General features: G+C 36.6%; 1 protein-coding gene across 5 annotated transcripts in view; it reads right to left on the bottom strand.

Moving 5' to 3' along the window:
* Positions 1-22,029, bottom strand: part of ATP2B1 (ATPase plasma membrane Ca2+ transporting 1) — a 110,233-nt gene that overhangs the window by 19,409 nt on the left and 68,795 nt on the right. For 4 of the 5 annotated variants that reach the window (XM_067559836.1, XM_067559839.1, XM_067559834.1 and 1 more), the window contains exons 6-15: positions 20,455-20,592; positions 18,304-18,342; positions 17,600-17,761; positions 14,753-14,967; positions 12,768-13,010; positions 8,320-8,561; positions 5,770-6,007; positions 4,313-4,492; positions 4,144-4,231; positions 3,593-3,699 (exon numbers count right to left, since the gene is read on the bottom strand). In XM_067559836.1, the coding sequence (XP_067415937.1) occupies positions 3,593-3,699; positions 4,144-4,231; positions 4,313-4,492; positions 5,770-6,007; positions 8,320-8,561; positions 12,768-13,010; positions 14,753-14,967; positions 17,600-17,761; positions 18,304-18,342; positions 20,455-20,592 (1,652 nt within the window). Of the gene's footprint in view, positions 1-3,592; positions 3,700-4,143; positions 4,232-4,312; positions 4,493-5,769; positions 6,008-8,319; positions 8,562-12,767; positions 13,011-14,752; positions 14,968-17,599; positions 17,762-18,303; positions 18,343-20,451; positions 20,593-22,029 lie in introns of all 5 variants that reach the window. The other variant, XM_067559838.1, reaches the window with a different exon arrangement.

Raw genomic sequence — 22,029 nt, 5'->3', positions numbered from 1 at the left:
GCTCTCCAACCAGCATGGTTGGTTGAAATGGCTGAAGTACAGTAACAGTATTTTAAGTCTTTAGGAGCCACCAGATGGTGCAGTAGTACAGTTCTGCAGTTTATATTCCAAATCTGATTTCTATGGGTTGATAGAAATTAACTTCATATTCTCAAACAATGTACCTTTCGGAAGATAAACTTATGTTTGATAAAGAGTACTTCTTTGCAAAGAACAGAAAAAGTGTGTTTGTATGTATACAATGCACAAGCCTTGGGTAATAATGATCTGAGACTTAATTAACCTCTTACAGTTTTTTTAAAAATCCCATTGGAGGCTAAATTATAAATACATTTATGGATTTCAAGGAAGACTATTTGAATATAGTCCTCCCCCACTGAATGCAAGATACTCGATCCTCTGGAAGCAATATTTAATTACCTTCATTTATGCACACGTTCTTTGCCAGGAAGTCAATTCCCAGTGACGTGGAGTTAAAAATACATAGGCCACAATACCTGTATATATCAGTTTAACAAAAATCTCAATTCAACATTTAAAATTCATAAAAGTTAAAGTTCAGATGGCTGGAGAATAGGTCATACCAGAAACCATTATGCATGCAACAGACATAAAATGCTTGTTTTAGTCAGAGGAAAACAGTATTTTTCACATGCTGGCATCAAGACAATAGTGAACTATGCTCCTGAAAAGTGCTAATTAAGACTGGTATGTGAGTTGTTATTGCTCTGTTTTTCCAAGTGAAACTTTACTGTCTGCGTATCTGCTTCTGTTCTAGGAATAATGCATCAGCGTTAGTTTCAGCATTTAAAAAAAAAATCCCTAAAGTAAGAAAGCTTCAGGATCTTGTAACTGATTCCCCTTGACATCAAATTCGACAGATAATGTGGTGTACATTCTTATCTTCAAAGTGGTGTCAAAATTCCACCTTGACAAGTAGCCAGAAAAAACAGAAGAAACTTGAACTCAAGTCTAGGTGCTCAAAAGGAGATATCAGTTTTGTATGGACTATATTAACATCTCATGATTGAGGGTAGTTTTAAAATTAACGCTCTTGAAATTACTTGAATTACAAGGAGAAAGGGACAGCATGATCGTCATCTCATGCATTCTTATTCCAGGAATCCGCATTCCTTCACCACCTTACTCAACCACAATCCCATGACATGCCTCTCTTGTAAGCCTTCTGAACAGTGAATTTATCTTACATTAAGTTAATGTAAAAATGAATTGTCTTCCTAATGGGAAAGTTAATTGAAATTAGTTAATTATAAATAACTGAACATAAATTAGAAGCTAGTAAAAATGTCCACAGAAAGATGAAATAGGTGACAAATAAAAGAGGACGTTAGTCCCATACACAGAAAATAATCAAGTTGTTTTGCATGATGATATGAAGTCACTATCTTTTAGCACATTAATGTAGTTTTAGTCCAAGGGTATCAACTGGAAGTCCTAGAAACTGACTCCTTTTGTTTTATCTACAGAATAGGTACAACATGAAGTAACGCAAGCTTCTCCTTACTGCTTCATCATTGTTCCTCAAACCTAAGAAGCAGGCCCACCTCTAGGAGTGAAAGAGTTAGTTTGTCTCCATGCCCATTCAAATCCCTTTTCCTTTTCACCAAGCCTCCAATAAGGGCCTAAATCTATCTATAATGCAAGTCATAGCTAAAATTAAAAATGGATTTGAGAGCCAAACTTTTTCTGAATAAAGCTCCTGTTTCTGAATAATCAGCTTTGGGTATTATGTATTCAGTGGACTGAGACCAAACTCATCAAGTAGATTAACCATCTATCAGGCAGTAATGAATTCCAATCATTAACCTGAGATAGATGTATGATATGGAGTCTTACCTGTATTAGCTAATCCCAAAACATTCAGTCCAAAATTAATATCTGAATCAAAACAGGCCTAAAGCTTTCTAGCAAACTATGGAAAGTTCCTCCTGGAGAATTTAAAATAGCAAGCCAATTGCTCTCTAACCCCTTCAGGATCTATGTAAACAGGTACAGATCTCAGATTCGAATATAAAGGGATATCCAGATTTGGATGATCAAGGTTGAATAGAATGGGTCCAGCTATAAAGGAGATGTCAATGGTCAACATAAATGGGAACAAAATTAGTCTTTAATACGGTGGGATTATCAGGATCATGTAATCCATGCTTCCCCTCCATTCTTAAAGATCAGGCTACTCGAACAAGCCAACAATTTAGCGCACTTCCACTCAGTAAGATCAAGCAATTGTAATGCAGTACGACGCAATGCCTAAGTTTATCTACAAGTCTATTTTCCTTCTGTACTGGGTAACTGGTTAACACAAGCACCTGGCAAGATACTGCCCAGTTCCACTCTTCAAGCTTTCCCAACACAGAAAGTTCTCTTTTCTCTTTCTTGTTGAGGCTTTGGCCCAATTGACTCAAATCAGACCAGTTTTGGGATACTAGCTCTCTCAAATCTCCATGTGGTGCATTACAAATATATTTTTCTTTGCAAGTTTCTAAAAATTGAACTCCTAGAAGAAAGAAGCTCACCAAGTGTAGAAAACTTCTGTATGATCTCTCAGCCAAGGTCTGATGCATATGATCACTTGGACAGTAGGATTTTGAAAGTTAAGAACTGAAGTTTCCACAATCCTCTATCACAGCTTATTCATAGATTTTAAAGCCAGAATGAATCACTGATCATTTAGTCTGACCTACAGAATGCAGGCCATAGAACTATCCTGAAATAATTCCTGTGTGAACGACAGCACATCTTTTGGAAAGAGAATATTGGAGGGAATTTGTTAAATGGATGCAATCATTTGGATCTGTGGCCCAAGACCTGATCTCTATTCTTTGAGGGTGCCTCCAGATGCAGTGAACCATAGGATCTGAAATTACTACTCTGGCCAGAAGACCCAACATCCTTTGCATCTGATGCTGTTTGGACCTTCAGAGCTTCCAGTTCCTCACAAAAAACTCATTTTACCTTTTCACCTGTAACAGGCCAACTTTATACAAATTATAAAATACAGATAAATGAATTACTGGAAGAAGATATTCTTGGTAAAATTTAGAAATAATTTTTCTCTTTCAGCCAAAGCTGCAACAAGGTATATTGTTGATCTAAGATAATTATTTCTATAGAAAACCAACTGCAACACACTGATCAAAATTATCTCATTTCACCAAACTACAGTATCACTGAATTTCACAGCAAAAGCAGCAGAAGAGGTAGCAATGAACTTCTGCATAAAAACAGCTTGAGCTGTAATTATTAAAACTGATTGGAGATATATGGTTTTAAGTAGATTTCACCCAACAGCTAATGACACAAGAACACCTCCATTCTCTACAGCTGAAACCTTTTAACCTAAGGTTCAGGTTAAGAAAGTTTGGGGGGAATGGAGGGAGAAAGGAAAGTGTGGGAAGTGGTAGCTGTCAATGAGCTCAGTGGGCTACCAAACTACAAGCAAATTTGTTCAGCTTTGTCAAATCACATATGACATACACAGCAACAAAGATTGATGCTTTAGCTAAAAAAGGCTTAAAAAAACAACAAGTTACTTTTTAAACACTGAAAGTAAAGAGACTAGAGTCCATACCATGGCAAAGCCAACATCTGCTTTCTTCAATGCTGGACCATCATTAGTACCATCTCCAGTTACAGCTACAACTTGTCTTGGAACAGAGACAGTGCTGTCAATTATACCTTAAAGGAAAGCACACAAAGTTGAATTTCAGCATTGGTAATTACAAGTTTGTGGAATAGTGTGACTGTAGTGCTCTGTGTTTATACACAATACTCAGGTTGGATAGCTAGCCCTGGTCTCCTGTTTCTCATCTTATCAAGAGGATGGAAGTAGGTGCATTCAACCATCTAAAATAATTAATTATCTCAATGGTGAAATTCAACCAGCACCATCAAAGCTTGCTTTTCCTAGCTAATTAAAGAACGGTTCTGATAGATACCCACAAGAACCTTGCCCCCTACTCTTTGGGTGAAAGGACTGGAATGTGAGAGAGCATCTCAAGTACTGAGCTCAAATTTTAACAGGTAAGAGGAAAGCCTAATTTAGTTTTTAAAAAAATCTAGATTTGATTAAAAAACTTGCATTTTGAATTTCTGAAACTTTTAATGAACATACACTTTTACCTTTTACCAATGTGTGTTTATCAGTTGGTGAAGATCTTGCAAGCACACGAAGCTTTGGCCAAATCTTATCTATTCGTTCTTGCTCTATCTGTACAAAGAATGCAGATTAGTTATACTGTACAAGACAGACCATAAAAGAAATGCAAACCTACTGAAGAAATAGACTCACTTCTCCTTTTTCGTTACGTATTCGTCTGTTGAAGTCTTTACCCTCTACGCATAAGAAGTCTTCACCAGGATTCAAAATGCCACATTTTGAAGCAATAGCACGAGCAGTGTTAATGTTATCACCAGTGACCATACGCACAGTTATACCAGCACGCTGGCATTTTTTTATTGCATCCGGTACCTGTTTATGCAAAAAAACCAAAAAAAGCTTGCTATTGTAGTTGTCACGTTGATTGCCTAGTAAGTCCTAGCAACACCAAATAAGGTAACGGGTGATTACAGTAATAGGAATTTGGAGGGCCAAATTCTGTTGCTGAAAAAAGATGCGCTGAACTTGTGACATGATCCATAGTCACACTGTGTGACTATAGCCACCTCTATTACTGTACTGCATAAAGTTTACAAGTATTCCACTGCCTCTAAAAGAACGGCCTTAGTTCCTACCTCAAGTAGAAGAGATGTACGCTCTTAAATAGAGGTCCTTTGTTCAATACCCTACAGCTGACCCAATCAAAAGGTAGGTGTTCAAACATCAGTAAGTCATGTGTCCATGCAAACACTTCTTTTCCCCATAATATTTATTTTTCAAATATATTTCTTTTCTTTTTAGTTATCACTTAAAGTGCTATTCTGCTGGATACCTGCAAGTGACCATTATCGTGTATTTCCCTAGGAGACTTTTTTTTTTTTTTTTTTTTTTTAAATAGTGCACTGCTCTGAAATGAATCTTATACCATAAACATCTGCAAGGAACCTCATGCCATGTTAGTATGGTATGGCATTAAAATTTACAAAGCCAAATACCTATGTGTTTAGTCTGTGTGTTTTATGGTTTCACCATTGTTTCCAATTGTGTACACAGTACAGTTGATAGCACTCACCTCTTCAATCAGATAATTGGACTCAGATCCCACACTGGGATTTGGGTTCATACCTATGACTTGCACTTAAATGCAGTGCAAAAGGTACTGTCTTCCTGAAAAAGATCTACAAATGAGATCTCTTCTTGCCTTACCTCTGGTGATTGAACCTATATAAAATGCTTTTAAGTGATGGAGAAACATAATACAATGGCCAATATTATTTGGTCCTAAATAATGCTGTTTCTAATGCCCAAGTTTGTAAATGTATTATTACTGAGTGCTTAATGATTGTTCCATATGCCTACTTACATACTAGGTCATTAATTTGTAGAGTGTTCCAAGAACACAATGGCATGGAAAATTCAATATGAAAATCTTAAATCTATTCTATATTTATAGGTCTCCATGTAGGAGACTTTCACTGGGTTCCTGAACATCCTTTCATTATATAAGCAACATTAATAAATGAGAATCTCTGTTGGCAAAATAGTCCCGTAAACAATGTCAGTAATCCAGATTGCCAACAAATAAATAAAAGATTTATGTTAGCAAAAATACAGTTTAACAGTTACAATGAATTCACAGTTCTTCCTACCTCAGGCCTCACAGGATCTTCAATCCCTACAACAGCAATGCATGTAAGACCAGTTACAATATCATTTTCATTGTCCCACTCTGGCTCAGGTTCTCCTGCTGGAAAGTCTCTGAATGCTAGACATATGGTTCTGAGTCCCTCAGAGGCCATAGGTTCAATCACAGTTTTTACAATATCATCACGGTCCCTAGGTCTGAATACCTTTGGTTCACCATTAGCACTCAGTATTTTGAAGCACCTTAAAAAAAAAAAAAAAAAAAAAAAAAAAAAGAATTGAAGAGGTGGTTAAATACCAAATAGAAAAAAAAAATGCATTTACAGTAAGATCAGAACCACATAAAGATGACATTGTGGCGCTTGCAGGCATAACCAACCATTTTCCTCAAAGGAAACATTCTTTGAGACCCTCCAAAGTGCAAAGAAAGATATGTCAACTTTACATTTTAACTTTTTTCCAATCTAAGCACTCATTTTGCAGAGACTAACTTTCAGCTTCTGCCATTTTAATATATTTGTCTGTATTGTACTTTTCTGGGTTTTGCGTTCCAGTGAGAAATGTACAGTGAGGTGCTCCACAGCACAAAACAAAACAGTGCCCAAAAGAAGTAGGTATGGTGGCTAAGTGTGTGAACTAACATTACTTTGAAAGAATGAAAATCTGCTGTAAACTGGTATGTAGATACATGCAGCTGGTCAGAATGATCATGAAAAAAATCCAACTCTTGCACAATACAAGAACCAGACCCAACGTTTCAAATGATGCAAGAGTAGGATTTAAGCCAATTGTGCTTATCAAATTACGTGGTACTTAATTTGGTCTGACACCAAATGTTTTGCAGGCAGATATCAGACCAAACTGCAGTGATTTTAATCAAGGTTTTTATTAAAATTATATTTCTAAAATTAGCTTTAGACTTGTTCTTTTTGCATGTGAGAGCTTTACAACTACGTGTTTCTCTTCAAATTTAAGTTTTATCCTTCCCCATGCCCTGGGTGCCCTTTGTTTTTTGGATTGCCTATATATATGTTCAGAATTTCCAGTAAAGTTGGTAGTGACTTGATAAATGTTTAGTAGTAAACAAGTGACCTCTCCCTACCCGCAACAGGTAAGTGGTGTAGGCATTAGTAAAACAGTGCCAACAACATGTTAACTGAACTGCAATTTCTCTTTAGTCAGAATACAACGGAAAGAGTTACAATAGCCCAGAAGCAAATGAAGTTCATCACTTAATAGGTTTATTCTTTCATCTCTTGAAATACATTAATATAGCACAAACTGATCCATTACTGGTATAGTAAAACATTCACTAAATCAGAAAAGGTGGAAACGGCGGCAGGATTTCGGCGGCGGACACTGCCCCCCCCACGGAACCGTGCCGCCGTCGAATTCTTCCCCCGCCGCCAGGGCCACCATCAGGCCCTTGACAGCAAAAAAGTTCCCCACCCCTGGTCTAAAGTAACAAAGTCTCCACCCCCATTACAGTCAAAATATAAATTTCAAGTGTCCCAAAAAGCATATGGGGAAACTATGTTGAATTCCTAAAAGGCTATGGTCTACCTGAAATTACACATTTAACTCAACATTTGTCAATGAACAAAAACAGAACATTCACAAACTCATGATTTGTTGAAACTAGAATCAAGTTAACAGGAAGGGAAGACACACAACTGTTGTATGTTTAAATATTGGGTTTTTTTTTTATTATTACTTGAACAAAAGCTATGAAGCAGTCAAGTCATATTTTGATTCACAAAGACATAAGCTAAAAGTCAATAAGATTTATGATTCCTTCCAAGAAAGGTCTCAAATATTTTTAAAGGAGGTGATTAGGGAGTCAAGCTCCTGCTAATATTTATAGAAAGAGCAAAGGTGGATGGAGGTGGGAAATCACTGGTCAAGTAGTTACAAAAAAAATAAAAAAAATAATCCAGAGTTTACTTAAAGTATTATTCTGGGATAGCAGGTAAGGGAATCTATCTAGTATTTTCTTCTGTTACTTTTTATAAGACTGTGGAGTAATTCTAAGTTGTCAGCTACTCAGTAACTTCCAATTATATCTATGTTTTCATACTCTTCTCCCTCCCACCTCCCCAGCTAGAGGTCCCAACCCTACTTCCAGTTTGGCATGTAAACAGAAGCTTGTGGAAAAAAAGCAACAGGAATTTAAAAAAAAAAAAAAAAAAAAAGCCACATTGTTTAAATTTGGATAAGGGTAGGTGCTGGTACACTAGTGGAGAGACTATTGCAATTGTCCAATGTGGAAAAAATGAGGACAGCAGATACAAACATTATAATTGTGTCAGCAATTAAGTAGTTGTGATTTGGTCGTCACCTTCTTAACAGGAGAAAGCAGTACAACCCAAAATTTGCATTGGTGGCAGCCAATACATGAAAGAGTTGGTACTTTTGCATGGTATAAGTTAGCAGTTTTACTGTTCTCAAATGGGAGGATGATAAAAAGATTATCTGATTAGTCTGTCAATTATTTGGACGTAACATTCTTAAAAAGTCTATTAGAGGTGATAATCCAAGAGTTGCATTAATCTTACTTTTTAAGAACTATCTCAGAGGCACCCTTGCTGAATATCCGAAAGCTGCCATCAGAATTTTTTAACACCGTACTCATTGATTTTCTGACTGAGTTGAAGGTGTATACTTTGTACAGTGCCTCTTCTGGTATTTCATTTCTTACATCCTGATAATCTCGTTTTAAATCCAGAAGCAATCCCAGCAAGGCACATTCTGTTTTATTACCAACGTGTCGTGGTAGGCCACCTTCTTTTTCAGGAGGCTGTAAAAGAAAAGAAGGGGGCAATTCTATTCTAGTTTGCAGAATACAATATTCCATTGTAATAAAATATCAAATGTAAGAACAGTAAGTAAAGTTATTATTCCATAATAGAACTAGATACATCTCACTTATGAACTGCTGAATTTGTAAATCAAAGTAACGTATTACAAGTGTTAAAAATCTATATTTATAAATACCCTGCTCAAAGTGGAAAGAAATCAGATTGCTGGCTTTCATAAATTGTATGCCAGGAAGAGGCCATTTATGATCTTTAGACAGACTTCTTGTGACAGGCCAAAGAATACCATCCAATAATTTCTGCATCCAACCCCATAACTTCTGTTTGAGCGATAATGTCTTATGGAAAGATAACCACTTGTGATTTAAAGACTATGACTGAGAATCAATCCTACAGATTCCAAGGTAAATTTTTCCAATGCTTAATTACTCTCATTGTTAAAGTTCGCAGCTTATTTCTACTCCAAATCCATTTAATTTTATCTTTCAATCATGACTCATTATGCCTTCTTCTGATAGACTGAGGAACCTATTACTATGAAATCTCTTCCCCTTGTAGGTACTTGTATACCATGATGAAGTTTCCATTAACCTTGCCTAAACTAAATATATTGTGCTTCTGAAGTCACATCAAAAAGTCATATTTTCCAGACCTCAAACCGTTTTTAGCTCTTTTCTGAACTCTTTCCAATTTTTCACCATCCTTTTGGAAGTGTTGACACCAGAATTTTGGATACCATATTCCAATACTGGTCCCACTAATGCCATATACAGGGACAGTATTACTTCATTATTTCTACCCACTATTCCTCTACTTATACAGCGAAAGATCACATAAGAATGTCCATACTGGGTCAAACCAATGGTCCGTCTAGCCCAGTATCCTGTCTTCCAACAGTGTCCAGTGCCAGATGCTTCAGAGGGAATGAACAGAACAGGCCAATTATTCAATGAACTATCCTGTGTTGTCCAGTCCCAGCTTATCGCAGTCAGAGGTTTATGCACACCTACCAGTATAGGGTTGCATCCCTGACCATCGGCGCTAATAGCCGTTGATAGATCTATCCTTCATGAACTTATCTATTTTTCTGTTGAACCCAGTTCTACTTTTGGCATTCACAAAATCCACTGTCAACAAATTCCATGGTTGACTGCATTGTGGGAAGAAATTTGCCTCATAGCTACAGTAATGCACTGCAAGTTCATGTTCAGTTTGTTACCTGCTGACACCCCTAAATACTTTTTGGAGTCACTTTTTTCCACCCAAATACATTGCCAAATTCTGTAAGTGTGATCTACATTCTTTATTCCTAGATGTAGGACCTGGCACTTGGCTGCGTTAAAAAACAAAAAACAAAACACAAAAAACACGATGTTCAAATGAGCCCACCTTACCAAGCCATCCTGTTCTTTATTTACCACTCCACCATTTTGTGTCATCTGCAAATTTTACCAGCTTTTTATATATTCTTCCACACCGATAAAAATATTGATTAGCATTGATCTAAGAACAGATCCCTTGTAGACTCACTAGAAACACCTCCTATTGGTGAAATTCTCCATTTATATTTTTCGTTTCAGTTAACACTTATGTTGATTTTGTGTTCTGTTTTTTTTTTTTTTTTTTTAAAAAACAAAAAGAAAGTCTTTTCAAGTTTATTCATTTGTTGATGCCAACTAGCATATTCTGGACAACAGCATTTGTCTTTTCCAATTAGAAGACATGCTCTTGGAAATCAACGAGACATGTAACATTAACAATTTCAACAAGCAGATGGTTTAGTATTTTTCACCAATTCTAGAATACTAAGATATTAGTGACTTAGAAACTGTAGCTGGCTACCTAGCAAGGCATCCTGCTGCGTCCTCTCTCTATAAGGTATTTTTTTGGGGGGTGGAATCAGTCAAGAGCACCAGTTATTGGATATAGCATGAGGTTTAGGTCGCTTTCCTTTTTACGGGTACAGGAGCACTAATATGGAGGATACAAAGCCGGCTAGATCATTGGGCTCAACAGGTAGTGATCAATGGCTCGATGGCGAGTTGGCAGCTGGTAACAAGCAGAGTGCCCCAGGGGCCAGTTTTGTTCAACATCTTCATTAATGATCTGGAGGACCGAGTGGATTGCACCCTCAGCAAGTTTGCAGATGACACTAAGCTAGAGCGAGTGGTAGATACACTGGAGAGCAGGGATAGGATACAGAGTGACCTAGACAAATGGGAGGATTGGGCCAAAAGATATCCTTGTTGAACCTCATTAGATAAGTGCAGAGTCCTGCATTTAGGATGGAAGAATCCCATTCACTGGTAGCGGCTGACTAGTTAGGCAGCAGTTCTACAGAAAAGGACCTGGGGTTACAGTGGACAAGAAGTTGGCTATGAGTCAACAGTGTGTCCTTATTGCCAAGAAGACTAACAGCATATTGGGCTGCATTAGTAGGAGCACTACCAGCAGATCAAGGGAAGTAATTATTCTCCTCTATTAGGCATTGGTGAGGCCACATTTGGAGTAGTGTGTCCAGTTTTGGGCCCCCCACTATAGGACAGATGTGGACAAATTGGACAAAGTCCAGCAGAGGGCAACGAAAATGATTAGGGGGCTGGAGCCCATGACTTATGAGGGGAGGCTGAGGAAACTAGTCTTGTTTAGTTTGCAGAAGAGAAGAGTGAGGGGGATTTGATAGCAGCCTTTAACTACCTGAAGGGGGGTTCCAGGGAGGATGGAGCTAGGCTGTTCTCAGTGGTGGCAGATGACAGAACAAGGAGCAATGGTCTCAAGTTACAGTGGGGGAGGTCTAGGTTGGTTATTAGGAAAAAAAACTTTTTCCACTAGGAGGGTGGTGAAGCACTGGAATGGGTTACCGAGGGAAGTGGTGGAATCTCCATCCTCAGAGGTTTTTAAGGTATGGCTTGACAAAGCCCTGCTTGGGATGATTTAGTTGGAGTTGGTCCTGCTTTGAGCAGAGGTTGGACTAGATGACCTCCTGAGGTTCCTTCCAACCATAATATTCTATGATTCTCATGTTATTCATAGGATGGTTTCCTATTCTCTCTCCAGAAACCACTCTTTCTGTGCAAGCAACTCATAGGTCCTCAACCATCTGCACAAGACAAATTGGAGGAACATGTTCTCAGAGTGAACCTCAGCACTGAGCCACTCATATACACCAACTGCACTCTTATTTAATATTTTTCTCTCATATCAAATTTCCACCAATTTTCTCTACAGCAAACTTATCTTTTTCACAGAATAAGTCCTAATTTAGCTATGTATTGTAAAGTTGATATTTCCCTAATATACAGATGGGTACAGATGCAAACTCATGTAATTGGTTGAGTAGTTAAAGGCAAGTAAGCCATATTCTGCTATATACTTAATACTTCTGTCTACTCAGAAGGCAACCCCCAACGTTTTTCCTTATTATATACAGTATGTAATATCTCCTGAGATCAAGATTGGTGGCATGTATCTGAATCAAATAAGTGGATCCCATCATTAAACAGTTAAACACAGTACACTAAAAAGAGTGCAATATTTATATTTAGTATCAAATTGTGCAACAGATTTGTGATATAGGTACCGAAATATTCATTCACAAACGCTCAACATGGTGAAAAGGAATCAAGTTATGAACAAAAGATGGACACATTAATGTCCCTTAATCTATGCATTTATTATACTAACATTACATTATCTGGGAATAAAAATCCATTAATTAAATTAAGCTACTATTTGTACTTGCATTTTTCATTACATCTATGAACACACACACTATACTGCTCTCACATGTTTATATTGTGGTAGCACCCAAAATGTGCTAGATGCTTTCCAAACAGAGGAGACAGCCCCTAGCCTGTAAAACAAAATTTGTAAGTTTATCTAAGAATTAGGTATTATAAGAAAGTCAGCTTCCTGAAGAGTGCATTTCTGAATCACCAATTCAGAATAATGCCAACTGTAAAATAAGCCAGTATTTGTGTTTTGAATTAGGGCCCCAAACCAACCACAACGTTGGGGTGCCCTAAATTACAGTAAGGTTAAAGGTACCTCACCCTCAACTCTTCAGTTTATACACATTTAAGTCAGCTAGCTACCATATGACCAGTAGTTGTACAGTATTTAAGAACTAAAAATGAATGGCTTTTTTGTTTCTATGCTATTGTATAAATATAAGGAAATTCACTTACCAGTATTTTGGAAGTATAAGCACAATTAACAGAAATTCCTGTTACAAGATAAGCCAAAGTCTTCTCAGGAATAGCATCTGGTTCTGGAATTTTTTTGTAATGTTTTTCACTGATGAAAGCCTGAACCACTGTCATTCTGTTCATGGTCAATGTTCCAGTTTTATCAGAGCAAATGGCTGTTGCATTGCCCATTGTTTCACACGCATCCAGGTGTCTCACCAAATTATTATCTTTCATCATTTTCTAAGAAGAGAAAAGCAAATATGAACAGCTAACCACCAATGCTTCAATTTTCAAAACTTCTGACTTGGATGCCCAACTTCAGCTTCTTTTAAGGTTTTGGATCTTCCGAAACTTCTGAGTACTTACCTTCAGAAGGTCGGGCCTCTTTAAAGGTGATTCATACAATTAATAATATTCAGTATGAAATACTGATTCATACTAACTCAGTCAGAAAATGTACACTGAAATATATCATGCCACAATGAACTGCATATTAAACAGGTCTACTAGAGGCAGAGTGCATATTCTGCTGCATTTATATGTCAAACTTTGGTCAAGTCAACAATGGAATGTTAAGCCAATTACTCAAGGGGAGACAAGCCATATCATTACACTAGTAGAATTGAGGATCTGAGCAATCCACTTCCAAGCAAAGACATTATGTTCAGCATCTACTCCTGATTGATTGGTTTATTATTTTTTTCTTTTAGAGTAGTTGTAATGGAACTGCTTCCCCCAGAGACATTCCTCTTTGGAAACAGTTGAGTATTCCTTTCCTGTCTGACGGCAGTTGAGCATTCCCTCTCACCCCAATCCTAAAAGTTATGTTTTTACATAGCAAGATTAGCATACAACTCAAATACTTTAGCTTGCATTACAGGGCGCTCCATTCACCAACTTAAAAGCAAGACAAGAACTAGTTCATTATATTTTCTTGTTTTAGCTTAGATGACTGAATATTTGGCCTTTTAGAATTCCAACAGAAATACAGTCAGAACGTCACATAATTTTATTTAAAATGCTTGAAGTAAGTCAGTGAAGACTATTTCAGTTCTTGAATAGTCAGTGATAGCAATGGACTCAACAGCCAAGAGAAACAGACCAGATGGTGCAGAAGAGTAGTGCACAAGTCTTTCACCTATAGACATTTGTTCATAAACCTACTTTCAAACATTCTAGCTGCCAAAAGGCTATTTAAGTGGACTGTAGGTCTAGAATACCAAGGCTGTTGCAAGTTGCAATAAAGGTACATTAAGCAGAGTCATATGAAAAGCATGGACAGACATTGTCTGCATTATGCCAGTTTCAAAGCAGTGTTCAATCTTTCATTATCACTTCAATATTGAAACAAAATACAAAAATTTAAGAATCTGAAGTTGACCAAAAGGTAGCAGATACCTTGTCCTAGATAGTAAGGCTCTAGATATTCTGCAATATTGACTCAAAAGTAGAAGAAAACAATTAATTGGTGTGTATCCAAGCAAGTTATGAAGGATTATTGCAATCATTTCTGGCTTGTTGAACAAGAGCTTTCACTTCTGCCGCTAATGCAATTTAGTTAACAAAAAAGAGCTTACATACCTCAGTGTGCAACCCTAACAAACACCTTTATTTTAAGTTAGTACAATAATAAGTTGTGGTATTAATATGACAAGCATGCTGGAGTGCTAAAACTATACACATGACCGAAGTCCTCCTATTCCAAATCCAAGCAGCAGAACCACTATGCTTCACTTCACGTTAAGCAGACTACTTTAAGTTTACATTATACTGCCCCAAGGAACTCCTTTATGTTAATGTTCAGTGGATTAGATAACAACTCATCACAATGCTTTTTCATTGAACTACAGATGAGAATGAGTGAAGTAAGATTCCCTCAGTCTCCAATGAAGACAGTTTAACAAGGTAGAATTTCCTGCTTTGCATGATTTAGAACTATTTTATGTGCCCATCTACCTTTAAGCATGCTTTTTTACACATACCTTTACAGAGTAAGCCAGTGAAATAGTGACTGCAAGTGGAAGACCTTCTGGTACTGCTACCACCAGGACTGTAACTCCAATAATGAAGAACTTCACAAAATACTGAATATAAATTGGTGTGCACTCAGCAAGCCAAGGTCTCTTCTGAACCCAGAAGGTATCAATTACAAAATACAATATAAGGATAATGACCGTGATTGCAGACATCAACAAACCTTTTGTTAAAAAGAAAAGGATAAGCAGTTATTTAAAAAAGCTTCAACTTATCTACAATACAAATAACGTAAAAAATAAGATTTAAAATAAAACACTCATTTTCAGACTAAATGACAAAATTTGAAAGTGTTATGTAAAATGGTAAAAATGCAATTTTATGGCTAAGATTTTTAACAGGTCAGGCAGAAGATTCTGATGGTTCTCAAAGCAGTTGTAAATTTAGCTCCCAAAATACACAAATACATTTGTTATTGCATATATAAACTTTTACATCTTAATATAGAGGTGTAAGTAATGAAACAATCACCAGAAAGGGCAGGCCAAAGCGTGCGTGTGTGCGCGCGCACGTGTGTGTGGAGTGAATGGAAGCTAGATCGTAGAGTATCCGTGCTGGTTAGTGAAAATACATTCAAGACAGGACTTGACAACATATTCAGTAAGTGTAAAGGCAAATGAAATGAGGGAGCTAGGAAGTAGATAGAGAGCGAGTGTTGGGGTCAGAGGAAGGTTTACAACTAGTGAGATAGTGACATACTTTCATATAGAAAAAAATGTTGCCAGAGGAGAGACTAAAGTAGAGAAGAAATTAGACTGATTGTAGGGATAGATACAGGAGCAGACAGAATGGAGAGAAACAAGGAGAACACTTCAGAGTGAAACCAGATCAAAGGAGCATGAGTAAAAAGAGGCATGCAAAGATCTCTTTATAAAAGCTCAGAACACAAAAAGAAGAATCTTAAAAAGGGAATCAGAGGCGCAGAAGAAACAGTGAAAGAGCTGTAGTGAGCAGCTCAAATATGAAGTAAAACATTGTTTAGAAAGAAAAGTCTTGCACTGAACACACTGGGGAAGCAGAATTACAAATGAAACACTTCAGTATAATTGCTGAATGAAATTGAATATGGACCCTCTGCATATCAACTAGTAAGAACAGTTAAAAATCTGTGGCCTCCTCTCTTCCAATAAATTTATTCTCTCGATGTGCATAGGATGCTTCCATAACCATAACTACGTACATCAAGAAGAGACCCCCTAAATTAAATGCCCTATTGCAATAATAATTGTAATATTTTTGGTGCAATTTTAGGACAACGCAACTGTGAACAGGTAATTTTAGATTAAGTACTTTTTAAAAATAGTGCACTTTTTAGTTCCTCTTAAATATAAGAATTAGCCTTCACATCCCATCAAAAAAAGCAACTGTTTGCTAAGCATTTATTTTGTTGTGTGCTTTTAATAGAGCTGAAACAATCTCGTTTTTTTAATATCGTGTTTGCAGACACATTTATCTTTAAAGACATTTTTAGATTAAACAAATTTCCTTTAATTACTAAATATTTTTAAGATAAGTATTAAAGGGTGGGTGGGTGGAAAGAAAAACTGTGTTAATCTACAATATTAAGAACAAAGAGTATATGTAAAAATCTAAATCGGTTAGCACACCATGCCTACAGAAGCATCTGATGAAGCTGGACATGCAATGGGACACTGTATGGATACATCGCCACATTCTCCCCAAACATACACCAGGAATAAGTTGTTGTTGTCTCCCAGAAAGGATCCTGTTTTAAAGTTATTTATTTAGATAATATTAATAGTGACCTTGGAGCTAGTTATTTCCTAATGCTGATGTGACTGGCTATGGAGGTAGTGATCCTCAGCTATGTTTCAGGGCATCAATCATTAGCCCCTAGGAAGGCCTGGCTCCAAGATCATTACTGATCAACCTGAGAAAAAATAAGCTTGAATAATGACATTTCACATCTCCTTTCCCATTCATTTTGGAAGGGCTGGTTTAAGACAGAATGCAAATATCTCAATTTAGTAATTTTACTTATATCCTACAGCCTGTGTGCACCATAAAAATAAAATATACATAGGCAACATGATGGATTAGAGTGGGAACAGATTCTCAAACCTGAATATGCACCAATACACAAAAAAAATCCAGAAAGGAAACAAAGGTAATCTCTAAAAATGCCACTGATGTACTTTGTGGGAAGAGGGATCCAAGAATGCCACAATAGTGGGCTCTCTAATAGGACTTTTTCTTCTACCTTCAACTGTGTACAACAATGTATATAATCAATATTACAAATCCAGATTCCCATTGCTAAGATGTAAGACAACAGATCCTACTGTCACATTTCTATGTAGTACACTGCTCAGTCAAACCTACAGTTTTTCAGAATAGTGTTTGTTGCCATACAATATGCCAAGGTGAGAAGGAATGTGAAAGGTTGTAATATTTTGTGAAATATTTCTACATACTATCAATCTTGAAACCAGTGTTCTAAAATTGTACTTTCTAGTGTTCTATTCTTTAAGAGAAACCACCAGTACATTCGTCTGATTATACACACAGATCAAAGCACATGCAGGTTCATTGTAACTTTGTACTTTAAAATTAACGTATAACTACTTTAATTTGATTTTGCCATAGTTTCTATCAAATAAGCCAGTGTGATACTAGAAAAGGAATTTTTTTTATTTAAACTTAGCTATTAAAGCTAACTTAACATTCGTATGAATAAGTTATTTCAGAGCAGGGCCACCAGAATATTTCAGAACATTGCCACCAAATTTCTTCAGCGTCAAAAATTTTAAGGATATTAATAAAAAAAATCATACCTGCTTTGCCAATCTGAACTGCTAGCTTTGTAAGTTTGCCTTGTAGAACTGATTTTTCTTTCTTTGGCAAGTTTGATCTCTTCTTATCTTTCTCATCTCCATCTCCACCATCTTCACTCTTCAAGGGCTGCATTTCCATGGCTGCACCATCTTGAGCTTTGGCTAAGTTTAGAAATATAGGGGACATACGAATGAATAATTACAAAGTTCAGTCAGACTCTGGAGTCACTTACATCAGTGGCAGATGCAAGTGTTCAGCAACCCCAACTCCCATTAAAATCAGTTTTAGTGTCCTTGAAACTAGTCATTCCCAGCTGATCAATAATGCCACCACCAATCCTTGATCAAGGAAAAACTAGCTTCAAGGTCACCACCAGCAGTAAATGTAATGTGACCTAGAGGAGCTCAGAACTTGTGGGAATCAGGCCACTTCCATTAAGGTGCTTAGTGAAGGCTTTTAGGAACTTAACATTGGGTACTATTTGAAAATTTGGAATAAAGTTGGAAAATGTTAAAATGTTTTCAACTTGTGATTTTAACCATAAGGGACATTCATATTTGCATTTTTTGTTTAGGTTCTGGCAACATTTATCTAGATCCAGAATATTTAAATTTAGGCTCTTATGCATAGGTGAGGTAAACGAAGATACAAGCACTTTGTCTATTATAGAAAATACTTATCTAAAACCAAATTACATATTTACCTTTGTTACGGTTTTCAACAGCGCCATCTTGTTTTTTACCTGTAAGAAACAAACAAGGAATTATAATTTTCAAGCTCCATCTTTCTCTCTAACATATAAGCATTAAAAGAAATTAGGTTGCTCAAATCTTATTTCTGTAATCTATTGTTGCTTAGTTCCCACATCAAATTAACTTTAATTTAAATGTAGGAAAAGTAACTTCTTATCTAATTTTTGTTTATAATGGAGTCATCAAGCTATGGAATCATCATCTCTCTAAGTTTAAATATCAGTGCTAGGTTATACCTGCACATCTCAGCAAAAGAGGTAATATAGACTTCCCTGTTCTGAAGTTCGGTCTCCCCCTGTTGTGCTGTTACAGTACCAGGACAAGGAGTTGTTTACACTACAGATACTTTGCCAGCACAGCTATCCTGGTGTAGGTATGCCAGCAAAGCCACTTAATGGAGATGCAGTGTAAGCTGGCAGTAGTTATCTCTGCACAGCTAAACTACCTCCCATGAACGTCATTAACTATTTGCCAAAAAAGGCTGTCTTGTTCCTGGTCTGCTTTGTCTAATGTGAATATCAGAAAGTCTGTCTTAAAAGGATAGCACTGAAGGAGGAGGGGAACAGAAGCATTAACCTGTTTGTCCCACATTCAACTCCATGCCAAGGGGTCACTGCTTGTTTGGTTTTTCTTAACTTAGAATTAGCTTGCTTTACCTGAAGTCTTTGTTGATTTGTAATAGGAGCAAGAAAAAGACAGGGTTAAGAGGAGAAAAGGGACTTTCTATGTGCTGAGCTACCATAAAAGATTCCAATGGAACTATAAGTGCCCACTGCATTATTAGCTACTGTTCTGCCTACTAACCTGGCCCACCTGTTGAGTTCTGGGGAAGTTTCTGGATATGGAGTTGTGTATCCCAAAGGAACATGGAATTATTTAAAATAGGAACAAATATAATTGGCTTTTGGCAGAGAGCCTAAGCCCAACATAGGAAAAAATATAATTGGTTTTTGGCAGAAAGCCTAAGACAGAATATCATCCGCATGAGAATTTATATGGATTCTTCTGAAAGTAATATTTTGCTTAAAGTCCTTCCCAGCTTCCTATGAACACATTTATTAGTGAGTGATGGCCTTAGGCATGATCTCCTGTAGAAGTCCTCATGTTTATCTCTGGTATTACTTCACTCCAATAGCTAGTTGCCAGAACTGAAGTTAGGGAAAGAATCATATGGAGGATAAGGAGTAAGCCACCTTTTTCCAAAGAGCTGTTCTCCACTGATTTGTCTTCTTCAGAAGACAGTAGATGCCAGGCTGAAAGATTTTTGGCTGCAGGACATTATATAGGAACAGGTGCTGTGTAAAGGCTTGGCAGACGTTGCCAAACAGTACCAACAGGATAGGCCAATATAAATTTTAAGACTTCCTGGGCAAAATTTACGGATTTTAAGGTAACCAGCAAATTTCCAGCCCAATCTCTGATCAGGAGAGTTCACTTGACAAGACAGGGAAAACTTCATAGTAAGATTCAAGTTTTCCTTTGGGCCCTATCATTTCCATGAGGCAATCATGCAACTAAAATATGCAATCTTCTGAGATTAACATTACTAAAAACATACAATTACAGAATTAATTGAAGGGAAAACTCTCTGGTGAGACTTTTCCATCTCTGCCAAGAGAGAAAGTAGAAGGCCATTAGTCTGAATTACCATGAAGGAAAAAACCCACACATGCTGTGAAGCATGAGTGAACTACAAAATTAGACTATTTTTGTAAAGTTGGAAATGTCACAATATAGCAATTTGTTTTAACATATTACACTATATTTGTTCAAGTGTTTCTGTAACTCTTGAACAGCCTATAAGCTGTTCTCATTGAATCCATCTACTAGACTTTAAAATTAGATTGAATCTGACTGCATAGAGGTATTGCTCAGTTTTAGATTGAATTTTAATTTTATTGGGTTAAGTATTTTCTTAATTTGGAAATAGCCCACTCAAAGTATAAATGGTTTATTTAAAAAGAGTACATGGAAACATTTCAGAGTACTTTTATGCACCTAGAAAAATATCCTGGTGAGTTATCTAAGACATAGCTCCCAATTACTCCATTCAGAAAGTTCTAATATTACATTTTTCAGCCACTTAAATTGTCAATGCCTACTTTTCTTGTCCTTTTTTTCCTTCTCTTTCTCTTCATCATCTCCTCCAGCCCCAAGTAAGGTAAATATAATTCCAGTTTGAGAGTTCACACCTACAGCAGTAACTACCATTCTTCCAGAGCCTTCCATCACATGGGTACCTGAAAAAGAGTACATCTTAATACTTTTCCCCTGTAAATGTAAAAGCGTCCAGCTGGCAAAAGTAAACAAGAATTTCTGTCACTGATTTAAACAGGAAAAAGTAGCCTTTAATGAAGACAATTTCTCCAAATTAAGATGTTTTGTAAGATTGTCACTACTAAGATTCTTTGAAAGCATATTCATAATTGCCAAGTCAATAGAAGCTATCCAGAAAAAAATACAAAGCAAGGAACAGGTGTGTATATTACATTACATGAACAAATGTTATGGTTTTTATTTTTATTTTCAGAAGAGTCACTAAATACTTAAGTTATATACAATCCCTTGGTTTGTTTAAAATTGTAGAAGTAAAAGAAAAATGTAGACAGACTTCTCTTGAGACTAATTTTATGCTACAGCAATCTAAAAACACACGAGGCATTGTCCTGCACTTTTTTCTGCTATTTTAACTTGCGTTTTTAACAGAAATTTTGCCCTTCACAGGCCAGCCTTTCATTCTACTTAATCCTGCAATGAATTTAAAGAGCCACATTCTTATGTAAGCTAATTGCCAATTAAATTAGTTCATGTTAAAAAGTTAGCATTAATATTACAACTGAACAATCAGGGAGAAGGCAAGCTCTTAAAGAGTAAACATTGGCTTGCCAGCAAAATAGATTTAAACTATTTTAAAATACCATTTTGCCTAAAGTATATAAGGTTGAGAGTATGTATCAGCAGTTTAGGATAAAATAACCTACAGGGATATCACAGTTCTCAAAATCATGTGTTATGAAACTAAGCAATGCACAGCTGAGGCGAAATTTTAAAAATCCAAATATGTTGAAGTGTAGAAATATAGTTAGGGTAACCCAAAACAACCTCAATTCTGCACAACAGAAAAAGTTAAGTTTTATCTGTCTTTAAAAATCAGTTTACCTTAATCTGAAACTATAAACATTTATGAATTATAGTCATTTTCATACCCTAACATGTTTGACTTTTTTTTATATTTAGAATTTCCTGGATTTATAATTCTTTGTTTTGGAATAATTACCACATCCTTGTTTTAATCCCTCTCCCCACCCCACAGTCACTCAGACATTCTCACAAACTTAACTCTATTTGCACTCAGCGACTAATTCAAGAATTTCAGAGTGCTCTACAAACAGTTCTGTAGTCCACTAGGTAAGAGGTAAGCAAGATTTCAGTTTTATAAATACAGTAAACTGAAGCAGACGTTAAGTGATTTGGCCAGAGCAACAATGCAATCTGGCAGAGCTGTGAATCCAGGAATTTTCTTCTTCCTCCCTTGTTCCAACTGCTAGAAAAAAATATCTTCCCAGGACTGAAAAGTAGTTTAAAGAAAGTTATAAAACCTAAGGCACGTCTACTGTTATGTAGTGAGGTACAATGTTCTCTCCTTTACAGGCCACCTTTAAAACACTGAGCTTACT

Source organism: Emydura macquarii, unplaced genomic scaffold, assembly GCF_026122565.2.
Source record: "Emydura macquarii macquarii isolate MOO-44397 ecotype Brisbane River unplaced genomic scaffold, CSIRO-AGI_Emac_v2 contig_2205, whole genome shotgun sequence".
NCBI lineage: Eukaryota > Metazoa > Chordata > Testudines > Chelidae > Emydura > Emydura macquarii.
The sequence above is the reverse complement of the archived record's forward strand: the minus strand, read 5'-3'. Positions and strand labels throughout refer to the sequence as shown.